The sequence below is a fragment of the Psammomys obesus genome, unplaced genomic scaffold (genome assembly GCF_907164565.1).
Source record: "Psammomys obesus unplaced genomic scaffold, mPsaObe1.curated_primary_1811, whole genome shotgun sequence".
Taxonomy (NCBI): Eukaryota; Metazoa; Chordata; class Mammalia; order Rodentia; family Muridae; genus Psammomys; species Psammomys obesus.
In genome coordinates, this window is record NW_026591918.1 from 8,240,796 (window position 1) to 8,252,776 (window position 11,981).

Consider the following 11,981-nt stretch of genomic DNA (forward strand, 5'->3'; position numbering starts at 1 on the left):
CTCGACCAACATGGACAACAAGGTCTGGCATTAAACACACTCTCAGAACAAAAGAAAAAGTAAAGAAAAAGTAAAGAGAAAGAAAACCCAACCAAAAAGCAAGAAGCGACTGAGACACAGCCTGCTAAGCTATTTGGTCACGCAGCTTCTTGTGCTCCGCCCCGCCGGCGAAGCCCCCAATCAGGAGCGAGCGTTATCGTGACGTCATCTGTTCGCGACGGAGCGGGCTGCGGCCGCGTTTCCTTCCCTGAACCGTGGCTCTGAGGCCATGGGCAGTCAAGAGGTGCTGGGCCAGGCGGCTCGGCTGGCCTCATCGGGTCTCCTGCTGCAGGTACTCTGCTGCGCCAGCTCCAGCGCGTGGTGCCGTTGCCAAGCCTCTCGGGGAGGCTGTCCTGGGTCCCCGCACTACAGGGGTTCCGCAGATTACGGCGGCGGGGAGGGGCGCCGGGCCTAGGAGTTGGGACGCTGCAGTCCGAGTCTGGGCTGAATGACTACACACTTGCCATTTTCTTTCTGGACATTGTATTTCCTTGTGGCAATAGGAGACAGTTTAATCAAGTGGTAGAGGCAGAGGCTACTTACTGCTCATGAATCTGATATTTTAAGGGGCTCATCACTTGTGTGTTCCACTCTTGGTCCTCAAGACACCTTTCTTCAAATGATTCGCATTGAGTTTAGAGAGATCATATGGCATAGCTAAGAACAGGGATCCGGGTTCAGGCATTTCTCGCTGCGTGACCCAGACAAGTCATTTCAGCCCCGGAGCCTTTAACAACTTTGTGACAGAATGAGGGTAAAAGTATCTAATTCAGAAAGCAATTTGCAAGGATTGTTTGGGATCTTTTGAATAAGGGCACTTACTAAGTATGCACTCAATAAACTGCATCTGCTGTGTGTCCTTGGACAAACCATTTTTGACATTTTATTTTCGCCAAGTGACACTTGCCCATTCATCCACATAGTATCTAAAGAGTCTTTCATCCCCTAAAAAACAGTTCTTGTAAGTCATGATCCTCATTTTTTTCGATGTCTTATTCTCCAGCTTATCAACCCGACTTCACATAAGTTCAGAATCTACCTTCACCCCTAGAAAGGCACAAAGGGTTTAGGAGAGAGAACCAGGCTCCGTTAGACTCAAGTTAGATGACTGCTTACAGATAAGAATTACTTGGGTTAGGTGGTGGTATAGCCTAAACACTCAGGAGATAGAGGCAAGTGGTTCTCTGCGAGTTCAAGACCAGCTGAGTTCCACTCCTGCTAGGGCTACATAGTAAGACCCTGTCTCAAAAAAAGTTAAAATAAAGTCGTTTGACTTTTCTGAGCATCAGTATATACTTTTTTTTCTTTCCTTCCTTTTTTTAAACAAGATCTCTCTATGCCTCCCTGGATGTCCTTTAACTCACTGTGTAGGCCAGGCTGGCCTTGAACTCGGAGACCTGCCCTGCCTCTAGGTTTATAGGCCTGCACCACCACTCCTGGCTTTTGAAATTATTTTCTTGAGGAAAGGTTTTGCTATGTAGCCCAGGCTGGCCTTGAACTCTTGATACTCTTGCTTCAGTTTACAAAGTGCTGGAGTAACAGGCACACACCACCATCCTAGGCCTGCTACCTCATCTTGGATGAGAACAGTAATGCAGCCTCACGGGGTCATGAGGAAGATTAGATGAAATAACTTCTGTTATGTCCTGGCACATTGCAAGGTGCTTAGTAAGTATTACTGTAGTAAGTTTGTAGATGGCAGCGTAGGGCTAAGGGAAGGGAAGCTACATAAAGGATATAGAAAAGTGCCTTGCGTAGTACGCTCTTAATGAATGCTGGCTGCTCTTCATTTGACTCTGTTTGTCTAGTTCTTTGTTTTCCTGCCTCACAGTATACGTAAGTTTAATGTGTTATACCTAGTGTTGATTTTTTTTTTTCCACCTTTGGTAATATCTTAGTACCTAGGTTAGCTTTGGAAGACAGACACAGGTTCTAGTAGCAGAGACACTGGAGTAGGGGCAAGTGACCTAAGTTAAGCTGGGTCACCTCTTTGCTGTTTGATGTTAGGCAGATTGTTTCATTCTGAGTTTTGTTTCTGAGGCATTTGCCTGGTTGTCATTTGATGTTGGGAGTTGAACCTAGAGCCCCACATGTCCTAAGCAAGTGCTTTATCACTGAGCTGAAGTCTCTGTCCTGGTTGCCTTTTATTGTTGTTTTGCTTTTGAGACAGGGTTTCACTGTGTAGCGCTGGGTAGACTAGAATTTTCTAGGTACACCAGGCTGGTCTCAAATTCAAAGAAGTTTGCCTACTTCTGCCCCATGAATGCTGGAATTAAAGATTTGACTAGCCTGCTTGGTTGTTTTTAAGAGTCAAATAATTAACAGATGTTAAAGCTTTTATAAATGTAAAGTTTTTTTATGAACATAAATGGAGATTATGTTGCTAAAAGGGCCGCTAGGTGGACTTAAAACACTAGGTAGCCCTAGGAACCTGGACTTTATTAGCCCAAACCTTTTTCCAGACCAATTAGAAGATATTTATATGATCTAAGACCTTAAATGTCTTGGACGATAATAACTTCTTAAATGTACAATTTGCTTTTGTTGTTTGTTTGTTTGTTTGTTTGTTTGTTTTTTGCCCTGAGACAGGGTTTCTCCCTGTCCCCCTGGCTGACCTGGAACTTGCTCTGTAGACCAGGCTGTCGTCAGACTCAGAAATTGGCCTACTTCTGCCTCCCAGAGTGCTGGGATTAAAGGCACGCACCACTACCACCTGAGTAAATGTACAGTTTGTAATCAGCATATATTATTGTACAAAATGATGGGTTTTACAATCCTGTGTGTGTGTGTGTGTATATATATATATATATGTATTTTTTAAATTGTCATAAAATATAGATTACTTGAATATTTTAGTTCAATCTTATATGCTTCCTTAAGTTATAATGTTGATACGTAAGGTAGCTTTGCTGCTACATTTTATTATGTAATTTGTCTGAGCTAGTCACAATGTAAGTTTTATTGCCTTTAATTTATACAGTCAAAATGTTTTTTATAATCTTATTTTACCCTTGTAATCAACCTTATGAGATATTTAGCCTTTTTTGACAGAAAATTTGGGCTTGTAAAAATTAGAAGATGATGGATGCATTTAAGAGCTAAGTGATGGGTTGAGATTCAGCTGAGAACTTTCTTTAGTAAGACCATGAATTGGCTTCCATCCACCAACACCAAGTGCAGAATTTGGCAAGCATATATGAACATATATATATATATGTAATATATATAATCATGTAATATATATATTACATGATTTTAAGAGACTACATAGCTTTCATCAGATAAAAAAGATCATTTCTGACTCCATAAACAGGGTGGTAATCTTGGCACTGGAGACCTTGCCATTCTGTGACACTTTAGGAAGAGTGTTAATGGCCCAGAGATTTTCAGACCATGGTAGTCCTCTAGTCTACACTGATTGAATCTTCCAAAATGGCAACTGTGTGTATGGGTAACCCTGAGTGTGCTTAACACAGAATTGACTTGTCATTTGTGGCTGGGATTAGGAGACAACATGAGTGAAACTTGCATTCTATTCAGCAGCTCCATTTGGTAGCTCCATTTAATTGTGGGCTCTTGTTCTATGCCTCATGGGGTGGACTCTTTGTTTAGGTGGTTTTCTTTTTTATTTTTACTTTTTAAGATTTATTTATTTATTATTTATACAGTACTCTGCTTGCATGTATGCCTACACACCAGAAGAAGGCATCAGATCTCATTATAGATGGTTATAAGCCACCATGTAGGTTGCTGGGAATTGAACTCAGGACCTTTGGAAGAACAAGCATTGCTCTTAACCCCTGAGCCATCTCTCTGGCCCCCTTTGGTGGTTTTCTTTAATGGACAGTTTTGAAAGTCTCAGGTTGTGTTCCTGTTAAATGACAATAGCTAGACTCTGTTATCCCACTCCCATTTTACCCTATTACTATGAGGACAATTCAAGGAAATTGAATGTCCTTGAAATCCCTAAAGATTGTGAGGCAGAGAAGAAATTAGACCCCAGATTCCTAGCTATACTCTGCAAACTCTTGTTTTAGTGTATACAGTTTCTAAATAGGATTTTGGGAGTGTCCATTCTTTTGCCATGATCATCTAAAAATGTGTTAGGTTGCATCCACAGCTATCTTGGGACCCAAGTGACCCATAGGCTATGGTTGGATATGTCTGGAGAAAGTTTAACTAGAGCCCTGAACAATGTGAACCACCATTACGGTTTTCTCTCTGACTCCTTGACTTTGAGCCTAAAGCTTCAATCTGCTGAGGCTCCTCTCGTTAGTAAGTAAGGGAGATTCCCAACCATCTTCTTGGGTTCTTGGCCCCACTGCTCAGGATGGTGAGAGACTAAGGGATTACAGTTCACAGGAAGCAGGAAAGGTGAGCTGAGCATGTTAGAGAAGGCTTCCTAGCAACGCCCCTTTGTCATCACACCACATTGGGAAGGATGGCCACATGGCCGTCACTGCAGTAAAGCCAACACACTTCAAATGTATTTTCTTACAGGTATTGTTTCGATTAATCACCTTTGTCTTGAATGCATTTATTCTTCGCTTCCTGTCAAAGGAGATTGTGGGCATAGTGAATGTCAGGTAAGAGGAATGCACCCTGGCACTGCCCACAGCTCACATCACGAGTCCCAGTGTCTGCCAGATTGTACCCATATCATTTTAGAATCACATGCCTTGCCCAGCAGCAGAGCCATTCAGCAGTGAGCTGAGGAGGCGCGCAGGCGGGGGATGAGCGGGCGCTGCTGTGGCTAATGGACCCATGCAGTGTTTTCCATTAGCAGCCTCCATGTGCACACTTCTCCCCTAGCCATTCCGGTTTTTCTGCCCTCAGAACCTAGGAGAAGAGTGGGTGTAATTCATTGCCAACCTTGTCACAGGTATAATCCTGTGTTCTTGTCCTGCTGACACGGCACAGGAAGCAGGAATTCTGCAGGTCGTGAGGATGTGCCTCAGAATTACAGGGCTGGAACAGCGCCTTCAGTTCTTCTGCAGTGATTTTGTAGTTGAGATGGTAACTGGGATCAGAGCTTGAATTCTTGTGATTAATTCTGTGGAATGTGAACTTGTATTGTCTTTAAAAACTCAGCTTGTTTCTTCTCTGCTCTAGGACGCCCACACTTATTTTGTCTTCATAAAGACACACACACACACACACACACACACACACACACACACATACACACACAAATGTATGAAATAATGCTCTTAGAATAGCTCAGCTTCTCAGGTGTTCCTTCATAGCCTGATAAACAGAGACAGTATGTTTTAGACAGAATCCCATGCCTGGTATTTACCAACAAAATGCCCATGGTGTTTTTCAAAGAGCCTAATGGCAGTTCTCAAACTTGTGATTAGCAAAGCAGTCACCTGAAGCTTTGTACTAGGTAGGGTTCATAGTCTCAGGAGGCAGTAGTGAAACAGAGAGGAATCATTGAGATACACTATTTAAAAAGTAGGAAGAACGAGGGGTCAGATTTTTCTCCCCATGCATTCTCCCCCAGATTTCCAGGTGCCTGCCGTGACAGCCTTTGCCTGCTCTTCCCCCACAGTTTAAGGTGTGGCTTTGTCTCCTCAGCTGCAGTGTTGAATGGGCTCCTGGGGCACAGGTGCCACTTGAGGAGGCAGCCTCATAGGTCACTGGCTGCAGAGGCAAGGGAAGCTTAGCTGCTTTTTTCTAGCTGCAGGAAGACTCACTCAGGTGCTGTCCACCTGCAAGGCACTTAGGCCAGCCTTCCTGAGTTGCGGTTGCAGCAACCTCTGTAAAGGCTGCCTGCTTTGCTGTTTGGCCTGAAACTCTTGGCTAGCACCACCATATGATGGAACCTGTTTCTCTCACAGAGGCTCCATTGTCACCAGGAGGTCTCCTTAGTATGCGGGTGCTAAGCTTGTCTTTTTCTCCTTACAGTCAGGACCATACCTCTGCCTACAGCTGCAGGCTCTCTGGTCACTGCAGTGCTTTGCTATCTCAGAGGTGACAAGGCGCCTTGTTTGGTTCCTGTTTTCCATGTGGGTTGGACTGGTGGGGGTCTTGTAAGAGACTGGTAGTTTTGGGATTTGTCTTGTCTTTTCTGCATAAGTGCTGGAGATACTAGGCAAGTGCTGTACCACTGAGCTATATCCTTAGTCTCCTTTTTACTTTTTATTTTGAGATAGGGTCTCACTGAGTTGCTCAGGCTAGCCTTGAACTCATTCTGTAGCCCAACAAGCCTTGAACTTGAGGTCTTCCTGTCTCAGCTTCCCAAGTAGTTGTTGGAATCACAGGTCTGTGCCACCAGGCTCACCGCAAGTGGCTTATGACCAGTAACTTTTCTTACTCCTGTTGCTAGGAAAATCCCAAAAGTTCAATAAAAATTAAAAACAAGCCTAGAGGCCATAGCAATTTCTGCATTTACTTTGTAGGCTAACACTGCTTTACTCGACTACCATCTTCCTGGCCAGGGAGGCCTTCCGAAGAGCTTGTCTGAGTGGGGGTGCCCAGCGGGACTGGAGTCAGACCCTCAACCTCCTGTGGCTCACGTGAGTTGTGCTTTAGCAAATGACATGTGCCAAGAGTGTTGTAGTGAAATGACAGTACCTGCCCAAAGCCAGTCGTCTTCAGGCTGGCTTTGCAGTGGGTTTTGGCGAATAATTCTAGCAGCAGGAAGGGGAGAGTGTCTGAGTTGGAGGTGCTGTTTAGTTTCTCTCTAGTAGCTGGACCTCCTGCTCCACTGTTTTTATTTCTCATCTTTTGCCCTATAGTTTCTTTTGAGCTTTTAGCAACTACTTAATATTTTTAAAAAGTCTGTTAAGGCTTTCTTTATACCTTTCTTCAGTTCTTTGGAATGTTCTTGTAGACAAGTATGTCAGCTGAAAATTAAAATGGTTTTCTTCAGCTGGATCCCTGCAGGGAGGCTGTTGGTGGAGGTGTTTCCCAATGCCGCCCTTGCATAACTCTTGCCTCACAGAGAGGCCTGTCAGAGGGCTGGCAAGCGTTCATTTTATTAGCAAAATGACTGCCAACTGTGCAGTCATATTTAAGTGCCCTGATACACACACATGAAATGAGTACCGTGCTGGCGACTATTAGTTATTTGGAGTGCAAGACAATGAATAATGTTTCTCAGCCATTCTAAGCATAGGCAACATTTTTTTTTTTCTGGAAATTTGCCTTATTGACTTAATTTAAACCAGTGGTTGTAGTGTAGGCATTGGAGTTAGGTCAGGATTGAGTCCTATTCCTGTTCTTGACCACCTGTTCATAACCTTGGCCAAATTACCTGTTCCTTTTAGCCTCCGTTTCCTTCTAAATGGGGATAATGACTGGGGATCATTGTGAAATGTTAGTGAGATAAAGGGTTTAATCATAGTGGCAGGCGTGTAGGTGATACGTGCATTTTCTGCTGACCTCTTACTAAATACCTACTATCTTCTTACTATGGTAATTGTTTTTATTGTAACTTATGTTTTACTATTTTTCTAATACTTAAAACTCCGTATATTAAAAAAACATTTTTTTCTGTTCTTCTAGTGTCCCCCTGGGTGTGTTCTGGTCCTTACTCTTGGGCTGGGTCTGGCTGCAGTTGCTTGAAGTGCCTGATCCAAATGTGGTCCCTCACTATGGAACTGGAGTGGTGCTGTTTGGCCTCTCGGCAGTTGTGGAGCTTCTGGGAGAGCCTTTCTCGTTCTTGGCACAAGCACATATGTTTGTTAAGCTCAAGGTCAGTTAACCTCTTGTGAATAGGAAACATGAGCAATAAGGGAAAGTATGGGGTTCTGATGTTATTGATTGTTTTGGGACAGGGTTTCACCATATAGTCCTTGCTGGCCTGGAACTGACAGAGATCCACCTGCCTGTATCCAGACTACACTGGCTGTTCTTCCAAAGGTCCTGAGTTCAATTCCCAGCAACCACATGGTGGCTTACAAGCATCTATAATGAGATCTGCTGCCCTGTTCTGGTGTGCAGGCACACATGCAGGCAGAACACTGTATAAATAGTAAATAGATAAATCTTCAAAAAAAGATGGAGAGCCATAGAGAAAGACACCTGACTTCATCACTGGCCTCCAGGTAGCAGACACATGTTCCTGCTGCACACACATGCACGTGTATGAATGTGTCAAACACACACACAAAGCTTGGGGGTAACTTCTGTATATTGTGAATGAAAAACAGGTCTGTAATAGGGAGGATAAAAGTTGAATTGATTATACACACACACGCGCGCGCGCGCATACACACATATGGAACTAATATATATGCTTAGGAACCACCCACCTTAAGAAATAAAGCATTATTATTGATGCTTATGTTCAACCATGTGCCATTCTGCCTGCCAGGGTAACCACCATGCTGAATTTTGTGTTTGTTGTGGCTTTTCGTATTTCCTCTTTGATAATATTGCACCTTTACCTCTGTGTGTAGGTTCTTGCTGAGAGCATGTCGGTCATCCTCAAGAGTGTCCTGACAGCTCTTCTTGTACTGTGGTTGCCTCACTGGGGTCTATACATTTTTTCTTTGGCTCAGGTGAGAATCACGGCTTTGCTCTTTACTTAATCTAAATTTTGTTTTCCCTTCTTGCTCCCACTAGCAAGTGTTTTATGCTCACAGTATTCATGCTATGGCAATAGTAAACTCCCAGATTTCTGGCCTGCCACTACTCCTCTAGCTGCTGTATCCATCCTGTTTGACACACTGGCACCACAAGTGTCCTTAGGGACGGGGGAGGGTCATATGTTTTCTAATCATCCAGCATCAGAAACTCCTTTTAGACATTCTGTGGGCAGGTCTGTATCAGACTGATCTCAATTGTCTAACAGTCTATGGAGGAGCAGGGGGAAAAGCAAGGGGGTGGAGTGGGAGTCAAATTGTATGTGTATTATTTTCCTTGAATTTCAATCAGTTGTTTGCAGAATAGGAGGAAGTGCTGCCAAGTATATTTTAAACTTAGATTGAAATCTCACATAATTCAGAGAGAATGAACCAAGTTCAAGCAAGTACATTTTCAGTTTTAGCAATTTCGGCTCCATCTTATAATCTAGGTATAGTCCATAGTTCGAGCTCTAATAAAGATATTGCTGGAATAAACGTACCATTTTTAAAAATTAAGCCTAATGCTGGGCATGGTAACACATGCCTCAAGAGACAGAGGCGGGCAGATTGCAGGGCATGGTGGCGCAAGCCCTTTAATCCCAGCACTAGGGAGGCAGCGTGCTGGGTTAGAGGCCAGCCTGGCCTTGAACTGCAGCAGTGTCCCTACGTGAGCCTCAGAATTACTCCATTGGAGGCGTAACCTTCCAAGCCTGGACTTGGAGTCTGCAGCCCTTAGTGTTGAGAAGGAGAGGAAGGTGCTAAGGAAGCAATGACTTCTTTAGCGTTCTTTCCTGTGTCCTCTGAAATCTACTGCTCTTTTTTGGAACACAAGGTGATTAGATTTAAAAATAATTAAGGATGAAGATTGCCCATAATACCAATTTGCAAATAGATATATAGTTTAGAGAAATTACCTGTGGTTATATTTTCCTTATCCTATTGGACCTAGTACTGTAGTTTTCATCGTTATCTTTGTTTTTATGCATCCTCTCTAGTAGCATAGAAGAGCCTCAGAGAGACCCAGTATTCTTGGTTCTTACTGTGGGAAAGGCACTTGGCACTGTATAGGGTTTTGTTTTGTTTGTTTTTGTTTTTTCAGGACAGGTTTTTTTTTCTGTGTACCCCTGGCTGTCCTAGAACTGACTTTTTTGTTTGTTTAGTTGTTTTTTTGTTTGTTTGTTTGTTTTTTTCCAGACAGGGTTTTACAAAGACTCACTCTGTAGACCTGGCTGGCCTCAAACTCAGAGATCTGCCTGCCTCTGCCTCTCTGAGTGCTGGGATCATAGGTGAGTGCCACCACACCCAGCTCACTGTGTGTTTCTGATGTTACAGTTTCTACCCATGATTGGGTCATAGTTCAATGAGAGGAAACTGAACTCATTTGTTTTCTTGCTCTGAGACTTCTACAAGCTCCACAGGACAGTCACTGCCAAGTGTGAATGAATCAGTGACACATCACAGTAGCAAGTGAGCTCTGCCCAGGGCACTGAGAGTCCACTTGTAAACCTGCCTCCAAGGTCTTTCTTAAACTGCCTGTAAAACTCACCTCAGAATAAATAAGGAATGTAAACCTGACAGTGAAAAGACAAGCCACTCAGTTAAAACTGGGCAAAAAGCTGGGTGTGGGAGCACACACCTGTAATTCCAGCACTTAGGGAGGCAGATGCAGGCAGATAGCCAAGAGTGTGAGGTCAGCTTAGTCTATAAAGCAAGTCCAGGACAGCCAGGGCTACACAGAGAAATCCTGTCTCAAAAAACAAAACAAAACAAAAACCTGGGCAAAGAATTTGAACAGACATTTTCTCAAAGAATATATAAAATAAATGGACAAAAAGCACATGGAAAAAAAACTTCAGGATCAATAATTATTAGGAAAATGCAAATCTAAACCATAGTGAGGGCCTGGCCTTTAAACCCAGCATTTGAAAGGTAGAAGCAGGTGGAATTTTGGGAGTTCAAAGCTAATCTGGTCTGCCTTGTGAGCTCCATGATAACCAGGGCTACACAGGAAATTTAACTAAAAACAAACAAAAAGATAAAAATAAAACCACAGTGAGCTGTCACTTCATACATACTAGGGCGGGTATTTTTGTTGTTGTTCAGTATAGAATACTGTAGGTAAGGTTGGGAAGAAATTGAAATTAGTACTTTTCTGGTTTACACATAAAATAATGCAGCTTCCATGAAAAGCAGCATGACAGTGCCTCTAAAAATTAGACAGATACATCGTATGACCCAGCATTTCCACCCCTAAGTATATATACCAAAGAGAATGTTCATAACACTATTCCCAGTGCCCAGCGTGCAGACGTCACAAATAACCATTAACTAATGAATTGGATAAACAAGTTAGTTTGTCCATAGAATGGAATATTATTTAGTCTAAGAACTGCCATGTATGGTGGCATACATGTAATCATAGCACTCTGGAGGCTGAGGCAGGAGGAACAGTGCAAGGTTGAGGTCAGCCTAGTCTTCAGAGTTTCGGGACAGTCAGTTCATGGTAAGAACAAATAAACAACTATTGATGCATTCTACAATGTAGATTAAACCTTAGAAACATTATAGTAAGTGAAAGAACTAGTCAGGCACAAAAGGCCGCACATTGTATGTTCCATTAATATATAATGTGCAGGATAGGCAGGGCCACAGACACAACACATTAGTGGTTGCTAAGTGCTGAGGGAATGAACAGTAATTGCTTAAAGGTTGCGGTTTCCTTTTGGGGTGATGAAAATATTAAGGAATTAGATAGTGCTGATGTGTTGCTGGTTTTACCACAATGTAAGTGTACTACAAGCTACTGAATCCTATAGTTATAATGGTAATATTTATTCTGTGACTTTCTCTTGATGGAGAAAAATAGCAAGGGTCTTTTGGCTAGGGTCCCCGCCTTTAGATAGTCACCATTCCCCAAAACTCTGCTCAGCAGGAAAGCGAGGAGAGGTGGAGAAGCACACTTTTCACAAGGATATGAGCAGTGGTGCTGTGGCCCACAGTGCTTGTTGGTTAAGGCCTTGAGCCTGAATGAGGAAGGCTGGAGGATGGCAGGCTTTCACAGGCTCATACACGGCCGGGAGTAGAGCCCATAGGAGACTGAGCCTACCAAACACGACTGCTCTTTTCCCCTACCATGTCCCTTTTGACTGGAGTTCCCTTGGTGCAGACAAGTAGAAAGAGGGTCTTAGGCTGGGTGTTGGCACTCATCTTTAATCCCAGCTCTCATGAGCCATAGGCAGGTAGATCACTGTGAGCTTGAGGCCAGTGTGGTCTATAGAGCAGGTTTCAGGACAGCCAGAGTTATATAGAGAAATCCTCTAGGAAGGAAGGAAGGAAGGAAGGAAGGAAGGAAGGAAGGAAGGAAGG

At 43.3% G+C, this 11,981-nt stretch overlaps 1 protein-coding gene across 1 annotated transcript in view; it reads left to right on the plus strand.

The window, feature by feature from the left end:
* The first annotated feature begins 238 nt into the window (after positions 1–238).
* Rft1 (RFT1 homolog) overlaps positions 239–11,981 on the plus strand; it is a 35,686-nt gene continuing 23,943 nt past the window's right edge. Inside the window, exons 1-5 of the mRNA XM_055612413.1 lie at positions 239–331; positions 4,540–4,625; positions 6,444–6,560; positions 7,552–7,741; positions 8,448–8,549. Coding sequence (XP_055468388.1) covers positions 269–331; positions 4,540–4,625; positions 6,444–6,560; positions 7,552–7,741; positions 8,448–8,549 — 558 coding nt within the window. The 5' untranslated portion in view covers positions 239–268. The remainder of the gene's footprint in view (positions 332–4,539; positions 4,626–6,443; positions 6,561–7,551; positions 7,742–8,447; positions 8,550–11,981) is intronic.